The sequence below is a fragment of the Cetorhinus maximus genome, chromosome 2 (genome assembly GCF_964194155.1).
Source record: "Cetorhinus maximus chromosome 2, sCetMax3.hap1.1, whole genome shotgun sequence".
Taxonomy (NCBI): domain Eukaryota; kingdom Metazoa; phylum Chordata; class Chondrichthyes; order Lamniformes; family Cetorhinidae; genus Cetorhinus; species Cetorhinus maximus.
This window is the reverse complement of record NC_135880.1, coordinates 68945906-68972748: the sequence shown is the minus strand read 5'-3', so window position 1 is coordinate 68972748 and position 26843 is coordinate 68945906. Positions and strand designations below refer to the sequence as shown.

General features: G+C 42.0%; 1 protein-coding gene across 2 annotated transcripts in view; it reads left to right on the top strand.

Annotated features, from left to right (window-relative positions):
* LOC144695016 (solute carrier organic anion transporter family member 3A1-like) overlaps positions 1 to 26843 on the top strand; it is a 338399-nt gene that overhangs the window by 224655 nt on the left and 86901 nt on the right. The window contains exon 3 of one of the 2 annotated variants that reach the window (XM_078565881.1): positions 23921 to 24019. The exons of the other annotated variant lie outside the window; for it this stretch is intronic. Coding sequence (XP_078422007.1) covers positions 23921 to 24019 — 99 coding nt within the window. The remainder of the gene's footprint in view (positions 1 to 23920; positions 24020 to 26843) is intronic. 2 annotated transcript variants of the gene reach the window in all.

The following is a 26843-nucleotide window of genomic DNA, read 5'->3' as shown; positions in this document are numbered from 1 at the left end:
TTCTATCTAACTGCAGCCAGAGAACCACTGCAATGGCTCCTCTGCCTGTTCCTGCACCATTACCTCTGCTGTCCCCCAAGGATTGATCCTTGATCCTTGGCCCCTCCACCCCTCCTATTTCTCATCTACACGTTGCTTCTCTGTGACATCATCTGAAGGCACAGTGTTAGTTTTCACATGTACACTGATGACTCCCAGCTCAGCTTCACCACTACCTCTCTCCACTCCTCCACAGCTGCTATGTGAGCAGGAATTTCCTCCAATATAATATTTGGAATACTACATGAAGCCATTGCTTTCATCCCTGCTCTAAACTGTGTTCCCTAGCTATGGACTCTTTCCCTCTTCCTGGCAACAGTCTCAGATTAAGCCATGCAGGCTGTAACCTTGGTGTCACATTTGATCCTTAGGTGAGCTTTTGACCTCATACTCGTTCCATCACTAAAGTCGCCTATTCCCACCTCCATAACATTGCCCAACCTCACCCTTGTCTCAGCTTATCTACTGCCCTCATTCATTTCTTTGTTGCCTCTAGACGCAATCATTCCAATGCACTCCTGACTAGTCTCCCACATTGTATCCTCTGTAAACTTGAGATCATCCAAAGCTCTGCCGCCTGTTCCTTAACACGCATCAAGTCCCGTTCCCTATCATCTCTATGCTCGCTGACCTACCTTGGCTTCTGGTCAAGAAACATTTGATCTTAACATTCTCATCCTTCTTTTCAAATCCCTCCATGGCTTCACCCTCCCTATCTCTGTAATCTCCTCCAGCCACACAACTCTCCAAGGTATTTGCACTCCTCTAATTCTGGCCTCTTGTGCATCCCTGATTTTAATTGGTGGCAATGTTTTCGGTTGCCTAGGACCCAAGCTCTGGATTACCCTCTGTGCACCTCTTCATCACTTACCTTGCTTGCCACCTTTGAGACACTCCATAAAACATAACTCTTTGACCAAGCTTTTGGTTATCTGACCTAATATCTCCGTATATTACTCAATGCATGAGGAAATTTTCCTCATGCTCCTGTGAAGTGCCTTGGGAAGTTTCATTACATTAAAGGCGTTATGTACAAATAGTTTGTTGTTGTTATTGTAGATCACTTAAAATTTCTAATACAAGCTTTAAAATTATTAAGAATATGAAGGATGTTAGAATGCTAAGAAATGTAAATTAATAATATTTAAGGTAGAACTGTTAGTATATTAAGATCCAAGTTTTTTTCTAGGTTTGGTACAGTAGAGTAAAATGCCATAAAACCCAATGAGAATTATACTGGCAACTTAGCTGAACACAATTTTAGAAGAGCACTAGAATCATCTCACAAACTGTAATGAGATGAGTAACCAGTTAATCGGTTTTTGCTGGAGTTGATTGAGTGAGATATGTCGGCCAGGCTAGTGGAACACTTATTCAAAATTATGGAGCAACTGAAAGGATGTTAGCTTGATGATTGATCTGGTTGACAGCACCCCCCGACATTGCAACATTAGCCCCATTCTGTGTAACAACAGGACTGGAACTTGAAAATGAATTCTTTGGTCGCAAAGTAGCTTGGGATATCCTAAGGATGTGATAAGAGTTCATAATAAATTAAAAAATCATAGAATAATACAACACAGGTGTTCGGCATTCAGCCCATCATGCCTGTATCGATGCTTTGAAAGAGCTATTTGCTAAGCTCCAGTCCCTGGTCATTCACATAAACCCACAAGATTTTCCCCTTGAAGTATTTATTCATTCCCTTTTAATAGTTATTAGTGAACCAAATTATTTCATTCTACATTGTGTCAGCCTGGATTGTATGTTGGTATAACCTCAAATCCACAACTGTCCCTCAGAGGTGATCATGCAGTCAACTGGGCCAACCTGAAATACAGATGATTCGATTTTAATCAGAATGTTTCTTCCTGTCACATCTTTTTTACTAGGTATTTGATACTACTTACGTGTTTTGATGTTCAAAACAGCAACGCATTATTGGTGAAAAATGTGCCTTTGTGGTGACTAAACAACTCTTCATACAAAAAAAGCTTGCAAAACAAACCTTCTTAATTATATCAAGGATATGATAAAACTATTCAAGTGACTTGTTTAAGAGATCTTGCCTCTTGTAAATCTGAGAGGCCAGTTTACAGTCATTGTGAATATAGGTCAGCCCACGGTCTGTAGGACAGTTACACTTGATTCTGGAGGAAAGGTTTCTCGTGCCAATAAGACTGTCTTATGGTTGGCTGGCAGTGATATCATGACCACAATGGATTAAAATAGATGTAGCACACTGCATGTTTAATCTGTATGTGTTGCAAAATGCAGCTAAGCCACTGACAGAAGGGCTTGAAAAGGTTGCCAGAAAATGTGCCTCCATTTGCCTAAACATGACTTTATGAGCTCATATTGGACACACACATTTTGAGTTGGCGCTTTGCCATGTTGCTGAAGGCTAATGTGTAGTTTATGCCCTCAATACAAAAGTCAATTGTCATTATGGTTAACATTGACCATAGAAGTTGCTTGCACTCTTAATCCAAATGAGAAAATCATTTCTTTCTTACTGATGCCAATTTAACTAATCTTAGGGCTTATAAGGCATCTCCAGTTGGTCAGACCTTCAGAAATGTGTATGTTTTGATTTATGATTGTTAGTAACATTTGAAGAAGAACATTTTGTTTGTCCCACATTTACAGGGGTGATAGCACCAAGCAGAGACAGACATTATACTGTTACAGACAGGGGGGGGGGGTTAATTTAAATAGCCCTGATTTCTCCTCTCACAATCTGTCTGTAAACAAAAAGGTGTTTTGATTTTGATTTCCCCCTTTATAACAGTGGTGTATTTCCCAACCCCTCAGTTCAGGTGTGGTCCAATTTCTATTGATAACCCCAAAGCAAACTCAAGATAGGATGAACTCAGAAGTTTAATTTGCTCAGACGCACTCAAAACGTGGGAGGGGGTGTCACTACACAGCGCGCGCGCCCCCCCCCCCCCCCCCCCCCACCCCGTGCATTCATACATTAAAAACAAGAGATAGAGAAAGAAAGATTTACACAGAACAAAGAATTATTGTTTCACGTGAGCGCAGAGTCCAGAATCAAAGTCCAATAGTGTATTCCTTCACAGAGGTAGGCAGGCTGAAAACTCATAATTCATTTTTTCAGTAGAGATGACTTCCACAATGTGATAGGCACGCAGAGATGAATTAGTTTTGTAGGCGATGGCATAAAAGTTCAGAAGTTCCAGTGTAGCTGGAGGCCAGGCCTTCAAACCTGGACAGAGCCCTTTTCTGTGCTGCTGCTTTGTAGATGGGGACTGCTTTGCAGCACAGCAAAACAGTATAACTGATTATCCCAGCTAGTGGGGTCATGACACATGACTCTCACCTCTCCACTTTGGCTTTGACAAAGGTGTATATTCCCTTTGTCTGGGTTCCTGAGATTGTTAATGTTCCAACCATTAAGAATTTGAAAGGAAGGTTGAAGGGCTCTTTGTTCTAGCAGGCTAATAGACTCCGGTTGCCAAGCCTGGCTTATGAACTGTAGATGGCCTTTGTACATTACCTTTTGTATTTGGTCTCTGCAGCCCACAGGGGTTGTTAGCGTCTCCTTAGAGATAATAAGGCACAGATTCCTTTGATACTGCCAGATTGGTCCCTATTGTTCGAAGGTCACAGCCACAAATGGCTTAAGTCATTTTAAAAGGTCAATGTTCGGTTTCACAAATTTTAGGAATTAGCCATGCCAATTGGGCACAAAATCACATGTGGTTTTACTACATCATCGCGCACTCTCATGTCCTTTTGGTCGGTGGGCATGCATTAATTGGCCAGCCAGCGTGAATTCGCGGTCGGGGGCCGATCGTGGGCAGTGGAGCTTTTCCTGGCCACTCCCGGGCCTGCCCGCCATGCCCGCATGACGAAGGGAAAATCCTGCCCCAGAACTTTGGCAGTCCACACACTCCTCTTTCAAGTAAACTAATGATGGTAGAAGCAAAGAACCTAATGACAAAAAAGACATTCTGTTTACTGGATGCATTTAAAAATTATGAATATTTTTCGATTGCTAAAATACAAAAACCTTTAACAATTGGAAGTTCAAGTGGAAACACCAAATAATTTTAGACTTGAAAAATAGTGACCAGCTACCAGATACAAAAATATACCAACCAATATGGCATTTGTTTTAAAGGGGCATTTACTCCATAATGGGGGAGTTCTTATACTAGTCAATTTCTTGAATGCCAAATGAAACCTGCTCTGACAATTTAGTTATACCATTGCCATGTTGGTAATTGTGGTGAGGTATTAGGGAGCCAAATTTCCTGACTCTTTCCACCATGGAATGTTTATTTTCTGGGTGGATAGGCCAGGGAAGAATGAGAGACACCTATCTTGTTGGATTCCCATGCCCTGTATGTTGCCCTGGAATTTCCAGGGCTTCTGTCACTCCCATTCCAAATTCTGTTCCCTAACCACCGACTCCATCCATCTCCCTGGCAACAGTGTGGGATTAAGTCAGCCTGTTCGCAACCTTGGTGCCATATTTGATCCTGAGATGAGCTTCTGTCCTCATTTTTGTGCCACCTCTAAAACTGCCTACTTCCATCCCCATAACTTTGCATGACTTTGCCCCTGTCTCAGCTCATCTGCTGCTGAAACCTTCATCCATTTCTTCGTTACCTCTAGACTCGAAAATTTCAATGCACTCCTGGCTGGTCTCCCATATTATACCCTCTGTAAACTTGAGATCATCCAAAACTCTGCTGCCTGTGTCTTAACTCACATCAAGTCCGATTCCCCTATCACACCTGTGTTCGCTGACCTACATTGGCTCCCGGTCAAGTAATATCTTAATTTTAAAATTCTCATCCTTGTTTTCAAACCTCTCCATGGCCTTACACTCCCCTACCTCTGTAATCTTCTCCAACCTCACAACCCTCCAGAATTTTAGTTCCCTTATCTAAGGAAAGATATACTGGCAGTGGAAGCAGTCCAGAGAAGGTTCACTAGGTTGATCCCGGGTATGGGGGGATTTTCTTATGAGGAGATGTTGAGTAGGTTGGGCCTGTACTCATTGGAACTTAGAAGAATGAGAGGCAACCTTATTGAAACATATAAGATTCTTAGGGGGCTTGACAGGGTAGATGCTAAGAGGTTGTTTCCCCATGTGGGAGAGTCTAGGACCAGAGGGCATAATCTCAGAGTAAGGGGTCGCCCATTTAAAGCAAAGATGAGGGGGAATTTCGTCTCTCAGAGGGTAGTCAATTTGTGGAATTCTTGCCCGCAGAGAGCTGTAGAGGTTGGGTTGTTCAAGGCTGAGATAGACAGATTTTTAATCAGTAAGGGAATCAAGGGCTATGGGGAAAAGGCAGGAAAGTGGAGTTGAAAATTATCAGATCAGCCATGGTCTCATTGAATGGCAGAGCAGACTCGAAGGGCCGAACGGCCTACTACTGCTCCTATGTCTTATGGTCATCTTATAGGCCAGAATTTTTAGCTCAGCGGGCGCACAAGCACCCAACCTGACCAAGTGTGAAATGACATACGATGATGTCGGTCCACCTCATGCCCCTTATGCCAAGTTATGCTCCCTCACTCACCCTCTCAGGCCCCTCAAGCACCCTATGCCAAGTTTTGCCCTTCCACCAATCCCCTATGCCCCTTCATGTCCCCTATGCCAAGCTCTGCCCTTCCATCCACCCTGTCAGGCCCCTCATGCCCCCTATGTCAAGTGTGGAATGATGCGCGTTGCACAATGTTGAATGTGCCGATGTCATCGTGCGGTCAAGGGATAGTTCGGTTGGTGGGTGCGCACCAGAGCCGGCAGCACATCTGCCAACAATTGAAAGACCTGTTAAAGCCATTACGTTATCAATTGTCGTTAATTTTTCACTACCCGTTGAACCTAACGGTTGTCGAGTAGGCAAAAAGGCCAAGTGGCCTTTGCATTTTTTTTGGAATCCTCATCCACAAGCAGGATGAGGTTTCCAAAAGCAAATGCAAACGAAATAAAAATTTTATATTTAATTAAAAACATGTCCCTGCTCATGTGACAGAGTCACGTGAGGGGACATGTTTCATTACATTTTTCTGTGCTTTATTAATCTTTTTGCGCTAGATCTGCTTGCCCTCCTCCCCCCACCTGCACAGGCAGCACTGAGCGCTGCCGCTCACCTATTACGTTGGGTGGGCCTTAACTGGCCCACCAGCGTGAAATCGCAGTGCGCTGTCGATCGTGGGCGGCGGTTGGCTTCCCGACCGCCCCCGCCCGTACCCACCAATCCCACACGCTAAGGACAAAATTCCTGCCCATGGTCTTTGTTCTGCACTCTAATTCTGGCCTCTTGTGCATTCCCAATCATAACTGTGGCCTAGATTATCACTGAGTTGGGGTGACTTGTGAACCCTTTAAAAATAGTGGGCAGGTCCCAATTCTGGGATTCCCGACCCCATTTCTTTCTAACTTTCCGGAGTGCCTTTCAAGGGTGCGGTCTGATTCCTGTGAAAAGCCCACATCTGGCACTCCTGAACTGATCGGCTCCATTGTGGAGATAGGCATGCCCTACTCCCCTGCAATTTTCATGGAGTCGGTCCAGGTTTTTAAAGAGTCATGGTTCATGGCCCTTCAGAGGAGTTGCGAATCCTAGCCTGCAAGAGAGGACCTTTTATAGGTAAGTTCAAAGGTCCACCTCATGCCCCTTTTGCCAAGTTATGCTCCCTCCACTCACCCCCTTGGGCTCCTCATTCCCCTGATGCCAAGCTCTGCCCTTCCACCCACCCCCTCAGGCCCCTCATGTCCCCTATGCAAAGTTTTGGCCTTCCACCCTTCCCCTATGTCCTTTCATGCCCCCAATGCCAAGCTCTGCCCTTCCACCTACGCCTTCAGGCCCCTCATGCCCCCTATGCCAAGCTATGGCACTCCCATGTCCATTGAGCCACTGCATACTTTCTAGGACCAATGAACCCCATTGTGTATAATGTGATGCAAAAAAAATACTTTGAATAAAAACAATCCATTGGTAACAATCTCCAACACTTGAAAAATAAAGTCTGGACTGTAAAAGTGTCAATCATCCAGGCCCATTGAAGCTTCAAAAACCATCAACCACAAACCCTTGAAACCACTTGTGTCAAAATAGTGGAATTGACTGCAGAGATCAGAGAGTCTGAGCTGTCACATTCTTTTGGATGTCTGGGGTCTCAGCCAAGCCTCATTATGTATGCTTGTAATGGAGGATATGATGGATTCCATGGCACTAGAACAAGAAATATGCTCATATTCATCCCTCAACCAACAATGCTAAAATAGATAAAAGCATTCAGGCTCGAAATGTTAACTGTGTTCCTCTACGCAGATGCTGTCAGACCTGTTGAGCTTTTCCAGGTATTTTTGTTTTTGTTATGCTAAAATAGATTATTGATCATTAGCACATTGCTGCTATGGGACCTTGCCGCTTTCAAATTGGTTGCTCTGTTTTGTACATTACAACAGTGTCGACACTTTAAAGCATACTTAATTAGCTGCAAGGTCCATTGGAACATCCCAAGATTATGAAAGGCCTTTCTTCTTTTATGGTTTATCTAGTCATCCCTGTGATACCTCATTTTTGACAGAGTAGCTGAAAGACAACAAAACTACAGAAAATAAGGGCTGGAATCTGGTGGAGGCGACAGGAGTCTCCGATGGTGGCTGGAGAGCTAACAGGAAGACCTGCTACATTTTGTTCCACTCAGGCACTTGGCAGCCCAGCAGCAGGCCTTCCCCAAGATCAAGAATCCTCGAGGCTGGCAGTCCTATTGGATGGCAGCGCCACCAGGAAGGGCAGTGGCTGTTGCTGGTACAACAGCCACCCGAGGTCTACAGTCATCATTGGTTCCCCCCCAGTCTGCAATACCTTTGAGGACGCCCAGCATGAAATGCGAGTGGCAGCACTGAGCGATGCCTGTGCGGGCGAGGGGGTGGGGAGGGGAGTGTGATCCGGCGAGTGCGACCTTCGCGCATGCGTGCATGAGCTGCCTCAGGGAGATGAGGTGTTAAAAAAAAATTATACAGAAAATAAAAATGGAATGAAACATGTCCCCTCATGTGACTCTGTCACATGAGCAGAGACATGTTATTAATTAAGTTTTAAAGTTTTAATTTTATTTTTATTTGCTTTAGGAAACCTCAGCCTGCCCGTGGATGAAGTTTCCTGAAAAGTGCAAAGGTTGCTTGGCCTTTTCACCTGCCCGCCAACCGTAAGGCTGGACGAGAAAAATTCAAGTTAATCGACCATTTCATGGCCTTAACAGGCCTTTTAATTGTCAGCGGGCGTGCTGCCGACTCCGGTGCGTGCCCGCCGAACGAAATATCGTGCGACTGCGCATTGACGTTGGGACACTTGCCCGATGTCAATGCATGTCATTTTGCGTTCCAGCAGGTCGAGCACGTGCCTGCCCGCTGAGCTAAAAACTTTACCATTGGATCATTAGGAAAGGCACTATTGGCAATTTGTTACTGGTTTGACATTTTTATAAGAAAGCATGGATGGATGCCGGAATTTTGTAATTAGCATCCCTCATTCAGTTTAACACTGTGCACATTCTCCCCTTCAGAAGCATTTGTGTGCCAGCTAATTTCCAACATTTCTCCAGCAATTCAACTTGTCTCACTCTGAATTCAAAATAAACTGAATGTTGTTAAGTATCACCATTTCCACATCTCAGACCTTTTATTTAATCTACATGATTCAGTTTGAATATCACTTCCTCCACCAGCTTTCTTAGTGCTAATAAGAGCTGAATCATGGACCAGCAAATTTGAATCTGCACTATCATACAATTAAAAATAAATCAAAACAACGCCTGTACTCAGTGCTGGGTTATAGATCAAAGCCTGGCCATTAGAGGTGTCCAACAGAGATAAAAGTTATCCTGCTGAGAAGAAGGGACAAAATCAAAGAACTAGCAATTCTGCATCTGACCTGCTTTGCTCTTCCATACTCTTCAGCTGCTGGTTCAAGCACACAATAAATAATAGATTAAGAGGAGGTTAGCTGGTAGATCTCTTGATCTGGGATTGTGTGGTGATACAAAGAAGCCTAAAGAAATGAAAAACTACGGCAAAAAGCGATACATGAAGACATATGAAATGCAAAAAGAATGTACTAGAGTTCTAGTGCGTTCTATTTATATGACATGTTAGGTAATTAAAGTGTCCCTCAGAAAGTGGAATTAAGGCTATGTATGTATAGTGTTGGGTGCAGGCAATTGCAGAAACCATGCCTGTGTGACATGGGAATTGTGGTTCTGTTAATTTTAAAATATGAAACCACAGTGGGTGACCCTTTTGTTTCCAAGTCATAGGGGAGAATTTTCGGCTTGGGGTTGGGGCCTGCTCGCTGAGGCATAAAATGATACGGAGTGATGTCGGACAAGCGTCCCAACGTCACTGCATGTCATTTAGTTTTTCAGTTCGGCGGGCATGCAGCCGAATTGGCTGCAAGCCCGCCGAACTGTCAGAGGCCTGTTAAGGCCATTAATTAACTCAATAAACTTATTGAGAAAGTTGCTTGTCCAACCGTAAGGTTGGCAGTCAGGCGAAGAGCCCAGGCGGCCTTCGCATTTTTCATGGAACCTCATCCAATGGCAGGATGAGGTTTCATGAAGGGTTTATAAATTAAATAAAGTTTTTCGTTAAAGTTCATTGACATGTCCCAGCTCATGTGACACTGTCACATGAGGGGACATGTCTTAAAATTTTTTTTCTTTATTAAAATTTTTCAGACTTAAAACTTATCTCCTTGAGGCACAGAGGTAAAATAACGACGTTGACCCAATTGGGCACGCCGGTCGGGTCCGCGCCCGCCCTCTCCCGCCCCCGTGCAACACCCCCAACGGGGGCAAAATTCTCCCCATAGAATTTCAGATACTTTAACATCTATTGGTATGAACCAGTTAATACTGCATAGGATTACACAGGGTATACAGCACAGAAACAGGGCATTTGGTTCAACTAGCCCATGCTGGTGTTTATACTCCACTTGAACCTCCTCCCATATTTCCTAATTTAAATCTACCTTCATTACCATTTATTCCCATCTCCCTCAAATGCTTGTTTAGTTTCCTTTTAAATGCATCTATACAATTTGTTTCAATCACTCACTCCCTGCGGTAACGAGTGCCACATTCTTATCACTCTGTGGGTAAAGAAGTTTCTTCTTCGTTCTAGATTGGATTTTTAAAAAATATTCATTCATGGAATGTGGGTGTTGCTGGCAAGGCCAGCATTTATTACCCATCCCTAGTTGCCCTAGTTCAGAGGGCAGTTAAGAGTCAACCACATTGCTGTGGGCCTGGAGTTACATGTAGTCCAGACCAGGTAAGGACAGCAGATTTCCTTCCCTAAAGGACATTAGTGAACCAGATGGGTTTTTACAACAACAGCGATGGTTTCATGGTCATCATGAGACTTATAATTCCAGATTTTTATTGAACTCAAATTTCACCATCTGCCATGGTGGGATTCAAACCTAGGTCCCCAGAGTTATGCTCTTCCACAGAAGAGGAAAATCTTTCTTTATCTACTCTGTCAAAACTTTTCATAATTTTTAAAGCCTTTTTAGATCACCTTTAGCCTTTCTTCTTTCAAGAAAAAAAGAGACCCAGTCTGTCAATCCTTTTCTGATATGTATACCCATACACTCATGGTATCATCCTTGTAATGCTTCTTTGCACCCTCTCCAATCCTTATATATTCTTTTTCTAATATGGTGACCAGAACTGCACTTAATCATCTAAATGTGGTCTAACCAAGGTACAATACCGGTTTAGCATAACTTTCCTACTTTTCAATGCTATCCTTCTAGAAATAGAGGTGTGTTTGGTTTGCTGTTTTTATGGCCTTGCGCAACCTTCAATGATTAATGTATTCATACTCTGAGATGCCTTTGTTCCTCTACCCCACCTAGATTTACACTTTCCCAGTAATATGTGACTTCCTTATTCTTCCTGCCAAAATGTATTACCTCATATTTATCTGTGTTGAATGTCATTTGCCAATTATGTGCCCGTTCTGCAAGATTTATTAATGTCCTCCAGTAATTTGTTGCAATCCTCCTCAGTATTGACTACCTCCCCCAATTTGGTGTCATTTACAAATTGTGCTTTTGAGCCAAAAGTCCAAATCATTAATGTAAATTGTGAACAGCAGTGATCCCAGCACTGATCCCTGTGAAACAAAACTTCCCATTTTCTGTCACTCTGAATAAGTACCTTTTACTCTCACTCTGTTTTTTGTCTTGAAACTAGTTAGCAATCCATTCTTTCACTTGTCCCCTGACTCCACATTCTCTGACCTTAGTCATTAGTCTAGTATGAGGCCTTATTGAAAGTCTTTCGAAAATCCAGATAAACCACCTCTGCTACATTACCATTGTCTACCCTCCCTGTTACCTTCTCAAAAAAAATCAATAAGGTTGGCCAAGCAAGATTTTCCCTTTTGAAATCCATGCTGACTATTCACTATTATATTTCTAGATGTTCTTCTATTCTCTTCTTTAGTAAGGATTCCATTATTTTTCTCACCAATGACACTAAGCTGACTGTTCTATAATTCCCTGGGCACAGATTCCGCTATTTAGATCTTCCTTTCAATATAGCTTTAAAAACCTTTAGCTTCCAGTATTTTTGAGGTTGATTCCTCTCACATACTACAGATGGATGGTGAAGTGACTTTCAAAGCAAAAATTTGAAGCTGCAATTCTATCAGAATGGATTTATGAAATTCATAAATTCAAAGTATCAACATTCAAAGTATTCACATTCCAGAAAGCTGTTGATCAAAATTTTAAAAATAAATGCAAATGGAAAGGCTTTTGGTGTTGGAGCTGTAAAAGCTTTCTGCCAGCCTTGTAGACCAGAATTGATGTTCCTGTCAATTGATCAATTTTACGTACTTCCATTGCTTCAAAAATCGCAATTATCTGTAGAAAGGTTATTCTGAAACATTTGTAATATAACTCGAATAAACAGAGATCACTTTTCCTTTAGCTATCTCTTGCAGCAGCAGAATTGGAAGGCCTTTCAGGAAAAGGTCAATAATAACACAAGTGGCTTCTCAGGGCCGTCCCTCTGCCTTAGAGCTCGTACAGCCGAAGTTAAGGCAGCTCCGTTTTATGACTCTTATTCCCATTATGGGACAGGCAGCAGGGCAGAATCCAGTTCACTTCACATCTTACAAGACATTCTGATTGGCAAATGTTCACAGGCAAATGCTTAAAGCACTTGTATGATATGGCTGTGTGCATTATTATTAAGTAGACATTAAATCCAGTTTAAAAAAAACAGTCCATGACTGTAAAAATAGCACATAGGAATGCATCAAGAGTCTGTCCAGCAATTAGATGGGGACCTCACCAAATGCAAGTTCCACGCACTGGTGAAAAGTGACATTGAGGCCTTGATTTTTTTGTGGGATTGGAGAGGACAGAAGATTGCAGGAGATGCATTTCTCCACATCTCTCCCTCTGTGTGCCTTCCCCACATTTTCCAGTGGCCAATCCCAGTCAGGCAGAGTGCTTCCATTGATGGATGGGCAGATGAACGCTGGACACAATGTGAATCTAAAGCTTTCTGAGCAGCGAATGAAATACTTGGAGTGAGAAATGCCTTCCTTAGGTCTAAAAGAAGTCAGATTTGTTTTCTAAAAATGCTACCACTTTTGCATGGGGTTTGGCTATATCCCTCCGCTGCAGCAGGTGTTTCTGCAGCAATGTTCCACTCTCATTCCATCATGATTCCCCAGTGAATCTGGGAATCCTATCTTCAATATTTACATTGATTTACAAAGGCCACAGGTTAGGCCAGGGTCGTTACGGATATTCTATGGTGGGTGGAAGTCCCGTTCCGCTGGATTCTAGGGACTGGAAATTCCAGACTTGGAAAGTGAGCCTTCCCCAACCATTACCAGCTCTATGACCCTTTTGTAGGGCTTGAGTCCCAGAGGATCCCAGCTTCAGCAGCTAATGAAACAACAGATGTTGACAGAAGTGAATGAAACTGAAGCAGCTTAAATATTTTATAGTAATCACCAACAGCAGCAACAGCATTTAGTTCAGGCAGAATGTGGGGTGACAGATAAAATGCTGCAAGTATTTACTCACTTTGCCATGTTGTGTGGGTGTGGAAAAGAATCTATTGAGTCAAAACTGTGCTTTGCGGTAGGCATCTTTAGCCCTGAAGTTTGCTTCTGATGTGCAGATGAACTTTAAAAGCAGCTATTGCAGTTCAATACCAAACATTTTTTAACACTGACTTAATTATATATCTTCTTTCCTGGTGTTGTTCACTGATACAAAGCCTTGTCTGCCAGATGTAGGTCTGGTGAGCTAAGAATTTTAATGGGTATTTTTGGTGGATGAATTAAAGTAGTAAGTTTGAATTGATACAGTCATGCTATGAATGCCATTGCATAAACCATGCCCCTTGTACTGTGCCATAAGAAATTAATTAGTTTAAACCAGAATGCAGTAAAAATTAAAATATGTACATATAATAACTACTGTAAGAGATCATCGAAAATGCTGCCAGTATTGAAGAGTTGATTGACATGGCTGGTGCTTATGATTGAGTTTCCCCTCGAATGCATCATTGGTTGATGTGGCAGACTAAATCGCAGCACATATTGTTAATATGCATGCATGCATGATTAGTGTTTCACAAGTATTTAACAATCTAAATAAGCAAAAATGGGAATCTGTATTTAGCCATTACATGAAGAACATTGGAAAGAATCTGCATCTTGCACATTCTTTGATGATGTGAGGGCTCATCAATGGTTTCACACCAAACTTGTAGCTGTAACAAGCTTTTTAAAAAATATTAATCAAAATGCTAGTGTCCAATATTGACTTTTGAGTGACCAGTACAACTGATAAATTGATATGTGGATAAAGTCTAACTTAGTGGATCTTGGGTATAATGGCCACCACATGTAGCCTTCTGCATGGGAATCATTTGTAAGAGTCATTTTCTGCCCTCCTGAAAGTACTGACTCATGTTAAATATTGTTCCAAGAGTGACAATAGCATTTCAGTATCTCACCCAAAGGATATTGGCAGGCTAGCTGAGGAGGACATCATGGCTTGATCTTATCCTTATTAAACAACCAGAAAAGAAATTGCATTCAGTAGCACACTCCATGTGCAGGATTCCCAAAGTGGATGAAAAATGTGGATGTCAAACAGAAGGGAAAGAAATCAAATATTAAAAGAGCTGAGGAATTCCACCAAATGCATTCTGGAAGAGGAGGATCCTTAGGTGTCTTTTGCAAAGACAGAGGAGTCAAAGGTGGGATAAGCAATAATTTTGGGGAGAATTAGGATGCTGGGATGAGAAGGAACTTTTTTTGCCTTTTTACCTTAAGAGGTTGAAATTAAGATCACCATACAACTGAAACTAGGGAATCCCTGGACTGAGAGGGATGCAAACGCCTGCACCCTACCAAGACCAGTATGGACATGGAGCAAACAGACATATATGCATAGAACTAGACTATATCAGGAAATACGAATGCATACCCATCGTGAGGCCAACAACCCTGAGAGACATACAACTGGACTACTGTTAAAAATGAACACATATCTGTCATTCCAGTCTGTTGTGATCAGAAGAGCACCAGAGCTGGAATACTGCTTAATAAATGAATGGAATTTTATACAAGGTGTATAACACTAATTTTCATACCCCAGTTGTAAATGTTGTAACTTTAAAATCTAAAAATACATCCAATTAACCACAGATTAGTTTAACAGATTGGATAAATTTAATTAAAACTGCTGGTATTCCGCTCTTGTTTTTGCATTTGCTGCAGGCTTTTTCTTTCTGAATGATTTTAGTTGATGCATGCATTATGTGGCTGTCCTGGTCAATTAGGATGAGACTGTAGGTGGAATCGTCCCAGATTTGCACTAAGTGCGATAGCAAGTGTAAATAAAGATGTTTTACCCACTGGCCGCAATGGCGGTTTTTGCACCCTATAATCCGCTTCCCACCTAATGAATTATGCAGCCACATATGCTGTCTCGCTGGCGGGTGGCCTCTGAATTGCCCACCACGCTGATATCTCACCGTTACCTCACTGCAGGTGCCATACCTAAACTGCAGCTGCACACACAGTTTTTAAAATTATTCTTTCATGGGATGTGGGTGCCACTGGCAAGGTCAATATTTGTTGCCCATCCCAAATTGTCCTTGAGCTTAGTGGCTTCTTATGCCATTTCAGAGGGCAATTGAGAGTCAACCACATTGCTGTGGATCTGGAGTCACATGTAGGCCAGACCAGGTTGATTTCCTTCCCTAAAGGACATCAGTGAACCGGATGGGTTTTTAACAATAATCACAGTAGTTTCATGGTCACCATCACTGAGACTAGCTTTATGGGCAGAATTTTCCTTCCGTCGGGGGGGGATGTTTAAGACCGGGTGCGTGGAGGCGCGCCTCCAATCGGCGCCCCCAGTCAGGGGCACGCCGCCATTTTACATGGGCGGGCCAATTAAGGCCTGCCCAGCGTGACGTCCGCAAGGAAGTGCTATGCGTTCCCTGTGCGGGTGGGGGGGGATTCCCTGAGCTGAGAGTGTGCTCTTTCGAGCATGTGCATGAAAGAGTGCACTCATCTCTCTGAGGCTAAGTGCTGCCTCAAGGAGATCGGCTCCTGTCTGAAAAAATTTTAAAAACAGAAGAAATAAATTTCCCTGCCATGTCCCCTCATGTGACACTGTCACATGAGTTGGGACATGTCCATCACTTTCGTTGACAATTTTATTAGAAATTTTAAAACCTAGATGAAACCTTATCCTGCCCGTGGATGAGGTTTCATGCTTTTTCTTAAGCTTGGCCTTCCTTAAGGTTGGACGGGCAGGTCCATTAATTACCTTAACTACTTTGTCAATGGCCTCAATTGGCCATTGACAGGTCGGCAGGCGCACAGCTGATTCTGCTGAGCCCCCACTGACCTGAAAATTGAAATGAGGTGGGGTGACGTCAGGAGTTCCACCTGACATCATCCCGCATCATTTTACACGTCGGCGAGCAGGCCCCACCCCCCCGCTCACCAACCAGGAAATCCTGGCCTATGTTCCAGATTTATTAACTGAATTCAAATTCCATCATCTGCTCTGGTGGAATTTGAACCCATGTCCCCAGAGCATTAGCTCACCAGATATTCACCAAACAGTTCTCAATGCTTGCAGCCCAGGACTGCCCCAGTGAAGACATGATCCTGAAAGCCAAGAAGAGTTCAGTGAACCAACACCTTTTGAGGCCCACCGTGATGTCCTCCATCTCCTCTCTGGCCACAGGAGGTCCTGCAATCTCACCACTCCGGCTTGGGAGGTGGTGGCAGGGGCGGTCAGTGCCAACGCTGCCAAGAAGAAGTTGGCCATCCAGTGCAGAAAGAGGATGAATGATCTCATCCTTGCAGCCAGGGTATGGCAACCATCTCATTATTCTAAATTCACACATTCACAAAGTCATCACACATTCACTGGCTCACTCACTGCCAGCTGACGGGACATCACCACTCACTCTTTCACACACACCCTCACATCTCCATCTGGCCTCATCTCCTCTGGAGACTGCCTCCTCAAACCTCACCATCTTGAGGCTACTTGTACAGATCAACATGTGTCCCCACACACACCCTGGGATATGTTCCCAAGTCCAGCTCTCACCCTGCAGCCTCTTCCCTTGCCTGAGGCCACTTCTCCATCTTCCCAAAGCAAGCCTTAGCCCTGCAGCCATTGAAAAGCCACCCCCACCTTACAGCTGGTCTGGTAGGTAGAGATCTGCCCGTGAGCCCTGCTAAAAGTGATGTGGTGCTGCCTATGAAGCCTGGTGCTGAGTCACCATGACTCACAGTCATGCGAGTGCTGCCCAAAGCAAGGTAGGCAGACAAACTTTGAAGTCCCAAGTGAAGTGCAGCTCGCTTATGTACAGTTGTGAAGCACACGCCGATGTGCCTGGGTGATCCAGTATGGGGGGATGATTCCGGCGAGCAGGGCTTATAATGAGATGCTAAAGTATTGAAATTAGGTTTCTGACTTGTGGCGGCGGGAAACGTGGCCCACCATTGACAGGTGGAGTGGACAATCGCCAACTGGTTTCATGATGGCGACTGATTTTTGGCCTTTTCGCTATGTTGTCTGCTCATGCTGCCAATGGGAGTTGAAAATTCCACCCTATGAATATATATATATCCATGCAATTCCAGGTTCAGCTAATGGAAGTTAATGGTATTGCCAGTAGGTGATGTGCTTGACCTTTGATCTATCATATGATCACCACATGGTATACACTTGCGGACCCAGTGGAGATTCGAGTTGGAATTCCTGTCCAACTTAGTGGGCAAAAATAGTTGCAGTTGCTCATCTGAGCAGAAGCTAACATTTGAGTCCAGGAGCTGTGCGGTCCATAGCACAGTAAAAATATGGTGATGGTCAGGTTGTCTTTAACCAATGCCAGGCAGCAGATATTTTAATTTCACTTTCAGCAATTAATCACATTGATACCAATGTACCTTTAGCGTTTATTTAAGTAACAGCTAATACCCATTTTGATGTGTGTTCATTGTAAATATTAGCTTAATTCTCGTGATAGAAGGCCAGTGTTTCTGCAGTGCAATTTCTTATGTAAAGTTGAGTTTTTTTATGTAATGGCTATTTTTTGCTGCAGATAATTAATAGAATATCTTAGATCATTGTTTGATGTACAAATAGTTCATAACCTTTGATGTAAGACACATGGGTTTATGGCTGTCACTTATGTAACTAGCCTTGTTGATAACATGCAATTTATGTTAACCTTTTATCTTCCTTATACAACTCCCTAAGGCCATTAATAAAACTAATTTCATTGTGACTGAAAAACCATTTTGTGGAAGAAAACCAGCACAAAGCCCAGGACAGGACATTAGCCTTTCTGGACCATCAGAGAACCTTGACATATCAAGTCACACTAGAAAGGCAGGAATCAGGTGCACACCTAGTACTGAACTGTGAGCAATTATGGACCAATAATCTTCGTAAGACTGCAAAGGATCAGAATATACAGATAGTGCAGCTTCAACTATTAGTTTTCCATTTGTACAGGTATAAGTGCGTCACACACACTATTGTATGTATATATATATATACATATAAATATATTTTCCCCTTGTAACAGATTATGCCAAGTAGCATGATTGACATAATTATTGCCTATATTTTAGTCCTATTTCCATTTAGACTTTGCTGCACTGCAAGGTCTATTTAATGGTAAGACCATTAAAACCTCCTGGAGTTAAAATGTGATCAGTATCAGCCAGGAAAAGGTATTTTCACATGTGTATCCTGTTTCAAACCCTAATCCATCATTTCCAACAGGTTGAAATTTCTAACTGCCTGTTTTTATTTCATCACCCTACTCCCATTTACATCAACTGCCCCAGTACCTCCTGCACAACCTTTCCTTCTTTTGGTTGCTCATGTTATGACAAATATAACTTAAAAATTATTGCCATATTAAAACTTTTATTTCATTTATGTTGCAGTCTATTGAAGGGATGGTTTACATTGCTGGTTTATTTGTTTTTAATGCAGCTGTGATGTTGACTATGTTATCTCTTCTGTGTGGAAGCTGATTTTCAAATGGCCAGTTTGAATTATTGGTCTGTCCCGCGGCATGGTGGATAAATACCATGCTTCCTCGTGCACTGTTACTGTTGTGCATGTCTCAGTTTCAGAGGAATAAAGTAGATTTAGTTCAATGTTCCTGAAGGCATTTTCTTCAACTGTATGGTTAATTAAAAAAGAAAAATGTAATTCAGAGCTTAATGTACATCATACATTTTTTTTGAAGGAAATTCACACAAGGGTTGCTGTTCTGGTGAACAAATAATTTGAACATTGGCATGCTCCCAAATAAGCATATGGCACATGGTGAAGGGTTAGGCATGGCACAGGGCAGTGCATCTTGCAGAAACCTGACTGCACCTTCATCAAGTGAAGTTTCCAGCTCAAAGATAAAACCAAAAACTCATTACAGCTTTATTTCATTTATATCTATAAATTGAATTGTTGCAGTTGCTCCTTTTTCTTCAGTTGCATGAAAGACCCCGTGGCACATTTTTAAGGAATGCATGGGGAGTTGTCCCAGTGTCCTAGCCAATATTTATCCTTCAACCAACATTGCTAAAATTACTTTGTTGTACAGATTACTTTGTCATCTAACATATTTCCGTTTCTGACAACTTCCAGTGTGCAAATTGGCAGCTGTGTTTCCCAACGTTAAATCAGTGACTATACTTTAAAAATACTTTGGAATGTCCTGGGTCATGAAAAGTGCTATATAAATGCAAATCTTTTTCTGCCACATTTCTGGCAAAGTCCTAGCAGGGAAGTGGGAGTAGCTCTGGGGAAATTCCAGGTCATGAGCTCTGCCTCAGTAACTACTTGTGGTAAAACATTCATATTTTTAGCAATAAAAACAGAAAAAGGTTGAAATACTGAGTAGGTCAGGCAACATTTTCAGTTTTTATTTCAGATTTCCAGCATCTGCAATATATTGCTTTCATATTCTTAGTACTCCTCTGTGTGAAAACAGTTCTTCAGTCTGTGCCCCGTGTTATTATTTTGCCATCAAGCAGAAACAATCTTTAATTTCTTATCCTTTCAAACCTTTCATAATATTAAACATCTCAATTAGTTTCTCTTAGCCACAAGTATTCTATTGAAGAAAATGTTTGTACAGTACGTCTGTATGAGCTAATACAACAGTCATTCCCCATTTTCAATAGCTTTCAAGCTTATCTTGTGTTGTGGAACATAAAGAGAAAAACAGCAAATGCTGGAAATTTGAGATAAAAGCCAGATATTCACGACTAGACACTCAGCATTAAGTGGTAGTATGGAGATATGAAAATGTCATTTGATGCAATTAGAGAGGCCATCTTCTGGAGAGCTGCATTTGAAGTTGCTTTGTATTGATGCTATGAGTGAACTCAAAGTCAAAAATGTCAGTTTCTACATTGTCATCATCCCTAACTTTACTGAGAATAAAGGAATCAATCTTGTACAGCATCACTGCATCTATAAATATTACTACCCATCAGAATACAGAAGGATATGATTACTTTGCCAATAATAACATGGTTCCCATCAAACAGTTTTCCTGAAGCGATACACGGTAAAAAACAAATTTGACAGAAAACAGTGGCCTTTTGTATAAAACCGTGTCGTGTTCTGATGGATTCCTGCTAACCACTTTGTTGAGTGGTTTTAGTACTTGACAAATAATGTGATGTGGTTCACAAAAATCTTAACTTTAAGTAATGAAGGCCAACTGAAAGTAAGCACCGAACTGGACAACTGCAATAGTTATGAAAAGATTTTAAGTTTCTATATTGCAGTTATTCATAGAAATGATAACAGATGTAATTTGAGATTTCAAGTGGTGATAACATCTCAACTTGTTCTTCATAGATTGGTTTCAACTAGCCCCATGCTTCACACATGTAGTTCATATTGTTCAATGCATAAATTAGAAACTAACTCCACTCTAAATGACATATGCCAACAAATGTATTATGTAAAGAATAAAAATTTAAAATGATATATATGTAAATAGATACATTAGAGATGTTTCAACTTTAGTTGAGTAAGACCACTCTAATGAGCAAATTAAGTGTTTCAAGTTAAGGATTCAACAATCCTGTTATTAATAATTTTAGTGAAAAACTGGACATAAGTAAAATGTGGTGCAAAGTTGATAGAAAACACTAGAAAATTGAGGTGCTCAAGATGGTTGTAGAATATGGCTGAAGAGAAACTGTTTCCTCATGGTAGGGGGAGCCCAGAATAAGGGGGAAAACCTTAAAATTAGAGTAAGGCAGTAGTGTTGATGTCAGGAAGCACACCTCCACATAAATGAGTCAAAATCTGGAACTCTCTCCCAAAAAAGCAGTTGAGGCTAGGTCCATTGAAAATTTCAAAACTGTGATTGAAAGATTTTGTTAGCTAAACAATGTTAAGGTATAATGAACTAAGATAAATAAATGGAGTTAAGTTGCAGATCAACCAAGAACTAAATGAAGGGTGGAACAGGCTTTAGGGGCTGAATGGTCCACTCCTGTTCATGTTCCTTCTTATGTCCCTAACCCTATTTATTCACCCATGTTTGCTGCTTTCCGGAAGAATTCTATCCTCCAAAAGAATCATCAACATAATGAAAAGCGAGTAAAAAATGTGGTTCATTTGTTAAAGCATTGTTCGTTAACAATGAATCTGTGCAACATTTACAGCTGTGCAGTGCATCCAGAGAGTGAATATTTCACTCCAGGTCAGACTTAGAGTTATTGAGCTTAATAAAATGGATTGGTATTGTTGGCTCGCTCTCCCTTCTGTGTTGCTCCTGTTTCTTCCAATGAAATGGGTTTAGGTATTGGGGGCAGTCTTATGTTGAACATGATTGAAAAAGAGGCTTCTGACTGCCCACCTTTAAGCTCGAGGCTGAACATTACTCATCCTGACTGGAATGAATCCCATGGGTAATTTAGTCATCCGCATTTGTTATATACACGAGAGCCAATTGAATAAACAGCACATAACAGACCTCCAGGAAAGACTGCTGGAGGTTGTTGTTTTTGGATTTTGTCCTATAGTATTTTGGTCACACTTCCACAACCAATCATTCTGGATAGTGGCCCTGGAGAATACAAGAATCATGCCTGGCTTCACAAGTGATCACAAGCCCATTTCTTTTTACCTTTCCTGATAGAGAGCAAGAAAAGATAGGAAGACTTGCATTTATACAGCACTTTTCATAACCACAGGACATCCCAGGGCCAATGAAGTACTGTTGTAATGTAGTTACTGTTGTAATGTAGTTGCTGTTGTAATGTAGTTACTGTTGTAGGAAATGCGGCAGCCAGTTTGCGTATAGCAAGCTCTCTGACAGATGCCAATGCAATGACCAGTTAATAGGAGAGAAATGTGTTAGTGTGTGTAGACCTATGTCAATTCTCTGGGGACAAAGAGCCCCGTGGAGCATTACCTGCATGCTGTTCTTCATTGCCTGCTCCCCACCCCTGTGGCCATCACCCCCGACCCTCTCCCACCAGGAACTGATGTAGCCTGCGTGATGCTGTTAGAAGTGAATGCCACAATCCCTGAATGAGTAAATAGAAAAAGGTCTGGCTCTTGAAAGCTCATTTGTCATGTTCATATGTATAAGTAAATGGCTATTCATTTGGTTGCTCCTATATTTTCAATATAACAGAAATGAGGCTTGCTTTTGCAAATTTTGCTTTAGTTCTATTTTTGCACTAGTGCATTGGGTTTAGTAATGTGAAATACACATTATCACGTCAGCCTGGGTTTTCACTTCAAAAACAGAATTACCTGGAAAAACTCAGCAGGTCTGGCAGCATCGGTGGAGAAGAAAAGAGTCGACGTTTCGGGTCTCTCCACCGATGCTGCCAGACCTGCTGAGTTTTTCCAGGTAATTCTGTTTTTGTTTTGGATTTCCAGCATCCGCAGTAGTTTTTTGTTTTTATCTCTGGGTTTTCACTTAGTCAGGATGACTCGGGAACCCTCTAAAAATAGCAGGTGAGTCCCGGTTCTGGGATTCCTGATCCCATTACGGGCTGTCTGATTTCTGGGAGTGCCTGTAAAAGGTGCTGGATGGTTTCCATCAGAAGGTCGCATCTGGCACTCCCAACCAGCTGGCTCCATTGCGGAGATAGGCATGTCCTAGTCTTCCGCAGTTTTCACGGAGTCAAGCCAAGTTTTTGAAAAGTCGTGCTTCATGGCCCTCAGAGGAGTCATGAAACCTCGCCTGCAAGAGGGGACCTTGAAAAGTAAGTTCAAATGATCTTCGTCATGCCCCCCTGCCAAACTATGACCTGACCCGTCCCCCCCATAGCACCTCATGCCTTCTATGCCAGGCTATGGCACCTCCATGCTTATTGACCCACTATACACTGTATAGAACCAATGAACATTGTGGTGACAGTAGGATGTATAAAAAAAGCTTTTAAAAGAAGTACTTCATTCATAACTTCCTACTAGTGAAGAGAAGGTCATTTCACATAGAAAGTGATACAAGTGTCAATAACATAAGTATTAATAACAAACACCACAAACCCTTGAAACCACTTAACATCATGTAAACAAACATTGTGAAATTGATAGCAGAGAGCCTGAGCTATCAATCAAGCAATGTTTTCTCTGGGGTGCAGGTATTTCAACAAGTGAAATGGATGCCTGGGCTCCCAGCTCCTGTAATCACAATATGGTTCATTTGTTCTATACACTGGTGATAAGTGCCTCTTAAGTAGCCAGTGACGGCCTTCCCTGGGATCAAGGACACTGGGGGTGGAAGTTGCAAGAGAGAGGAAAGAAGGGTGCTGGCAGCAAGGGCAGGTGGTGGCTCTTATCATCCCCCACCTCCTGATGCCGGGTTCTTCAATTAGGCGCTGAGTGTCTTTGAACGAGGGACCCCTCCTCCACCCCCTGGTTGAACATCAGTGCCTGCTGGATGAGGCCCATAGGTGGATATTATTTTCCCACTTGAGAGCCTCAATTAGCGGCAGGGTGGGAAGGCTGTCCACGAGCCTTTCTCACCCCAGACTTAATCGAGACAGAGGCAGGAAGGTGGCGGGGTCCCCATCCAGCATGCTCCCTATCTGATTAAATGCCCTCCTCATCATAAAACTTGCCACATGGGCGGGCATTAAATTCCACCCATATTTTCAGAGGTTTAATCAGAATTGGGATAGAATTGAAAGATTTATTTTTGAAAATGCGGGCCCCAATATCATATTGAAAACTCTTTCAAATTCTCAACTGGCTGTAATAATAGCTTGTTGCTGTGCTCCTTGGTAACTTTGTTATTTTTCATCTTTGAACAGGTGTCTTGTTTACCACCATGCTGTTTGGACCTGCATTTGGTTTCATGCTGGGTTCCTTGTTTACAACGATTTATGTGGATGCTATCTTCATTGACACAGGTTAGTTTTTAATTTATGAAAAAATGCCAGATGAAGCATTATGAGTTGTGATGTAAATAATAACTCACCCTGGTGTGTAAATGTTGTACTGCCATTTGAAAGCATCAGAAAGTAGACCTGCATTAGTTAAGTGTCAAGATGCCCTTTTTCCTGAACTTGGATAAAATATAGTGGCATCTCATCTTTTGTCAAAATGTGCTAAATAGATTGTACCCATAAAAAATAACCCCAACACAAAAATCACAAGCAATACTCTGTGCAAATTCCTTTCAGATATTCTGTTGATAGGATGAGGTGCTGTATAAGGTCAAATTTTCATCCCTCCCTTCCTCCTTCCTCCCTTCCCCCTCCCTCACTTTCTCTCTTCCTTCCCCCCTTCCTTCTTGCCTGCTTTCTTCCCTCCCTTCCATCCCTCCATCCCTCTGCCCCTTCACCCCTCCACCCCTCCGTCCCTCTTCCTTACTTGAAAGAAGAAATTATTGAATGGTTTTAGGATGGAAGTTCACAGCTGATGTCTTTCAAATGGTAAGCTCCCAATATTCGTGGATATACAAGAAGGAAAAATCTTTGACTGTTAAGTCACTGCTTTCATGAATACCTCCTAGCAGCCAGTTCAAGAGCGGTTTTGATAGATTCCTGATAGAAAACCCCTGACCTGCATGAAACAGCGAGTGGTGCATCTCATAAACATAGTAGAATGGTAAAATAAATAATTTGCATTTATACAGCACCTACCACGGCCTCAGAATGTGGCATAACACTTTACAACCAATGAAGTACATATTGAGGTGTTGTTACTGTTGTGTTACGGACAGGAGGGGGTTTAATTTAAATTAGCCCTGATTTCTTCACTCACTACCTGTCCATAAACAGAAAGGTGTTTTTTGATTTTTGGTTTCCCCCTTTGTAAGTGGTGGTGTATTTTCCCCAATCCTTCAGTTTTGGAGTGATCCAATCCTCTATTAATAACCCCACAGCAAACTCGAGATAAGGTAAACTAAGAGAGGTAGTTTATTTTGCACATACACAAAACGTGGGAAGGGGTTTCGCAACGCCCGCTCCTTTTTGCATTCATACAATAAAAGAGGGATAAGGGAAAGAAAGGGGTCCAGGGTAAGACCACAATAAAAATAAGAATTATCGTTTCACATGAGACCAGAGTCCAGAATCAAAAAGTCCAGTGGTGCGTTCCTTCAGGGGTTAGTAGGTTGAAACTGTTGCAGGGTGATTTGCTTTTCTAGAAGCGATGACTTCCATGATGGAAGAAGATACTTAGAGATGAATTAGTCTTTGAGGCACAGATACAGAAGTTCAGATGTTTCAATATTACACAGTGTAGATAAGGGCCAGGTCATTTAAAACCTGGACAGAAGCCTGGTTACTTTGCAGCCCTTTTAGGTGGTAAATGGCAGACAGAGGCAGGATGCTAGCCTGGAGTCCTTGTTCCCTTCTGAGGTTAAACAGTGGCTGAATATAAAACCCAAAAGTTGTTTAATTAAAGCAACCCAAACAGCTCAAGTCTTAGTCATGTGACAGGGTGGTTTCAGGTCAAGCTATTCAGCTAACAAGGCCCCTTGTTAAAACCCATTGTGTTTTGAGCAGGTAACTGTAGAACTATTAGCACAACATTAGAGATGAGGCATCTCAATTAGCTCTGCCTTTGACCATAGCTGGCTGGTGCAGACGTCTCGTCTATTACCCTTTGTGATGCCTCGGCTGGAATGTTTATACAATGCAAGGAGTGTTATATTCCAGGGGTTTGATGTGTTAGCCTTTGTCCATTTTTAAGCTGTTCTGAAACTTCCAGAAGACTTCCATCAAGTGGTCAGCAGCGGCCATTTTATCAGTCCAGCCATTTGTCCATTTAAAAAAAAACAGAATTTAAACAAGAGAATATGGAATAGAAACACAATTCTTTTAAATTTTTATCTTCTTCGTGCTGCCTCAGTGGGACAGCTGTAATGTAGGGAATGCAGTAGCCAATTTGTGCTTAACAGTGTCCCACAAACAGCAAAGTGACAAATGAGCAGATCAGCTTCTTTGCTGATGTTGGTAGAGCGATAAATTCAGCCAGGGCATGGGAAGAATTCCCCTTTTCCTTTTTAGAAGGTTTCATTTGATGTTTTACTTCCATCTGAGAGGGAAGACTCAATTTAACATCTCATCTGAGAGGTCCCTCAATACTGCACTGAAGTGCCAGCCTTATATGCTCAAGTCCCTGGAGTGGGGCTTGACTCCACGATCTTCATGACTTAGAGGTGAAAGGGCTTCCATTAAGCCAAGGCTGACACGTACAAAAGAAAAAAACAAAAAGAAAGGGAGATAAATAATAAGTAAGAAAAAAAAGGTGGTATTACAGTACGGCATTGTATACCTGTCAAGTTGGTGCATAAATCTGTTTTATTTATTGTTTATTTCATCTTAAAAAAAGATTATTGCACCTTCTATAAAAACTTAAAACAATTTTGTGTCAAATCTTATATATAAATCATCATTTTGTCTTTTTAACTGTAAAAATGGAGGAATGACATTTACACCAATGACACACACCCCAGTGAGATTTATAACATGGTTTACAGAGTAATTGAAATTTGTTGTGGCAGAGCCAATATTAATTTTCACCGCAATCCCTTGTTAAGCTGCTTCTGCCAAGGATCTAATTGAAACATGGTTTAGCAAAATGACAACCTGTAAAGTACATTGGCAAGTAATTGTTGTGACCCTGGAGCAGTCCTGTGCTGTCACTTATCTGAATCTGGGACTTAATAATAATTGCATACCAAGAGTGATCGATGGGATAGTCCTAACCTAGTTGTAGCAGCAG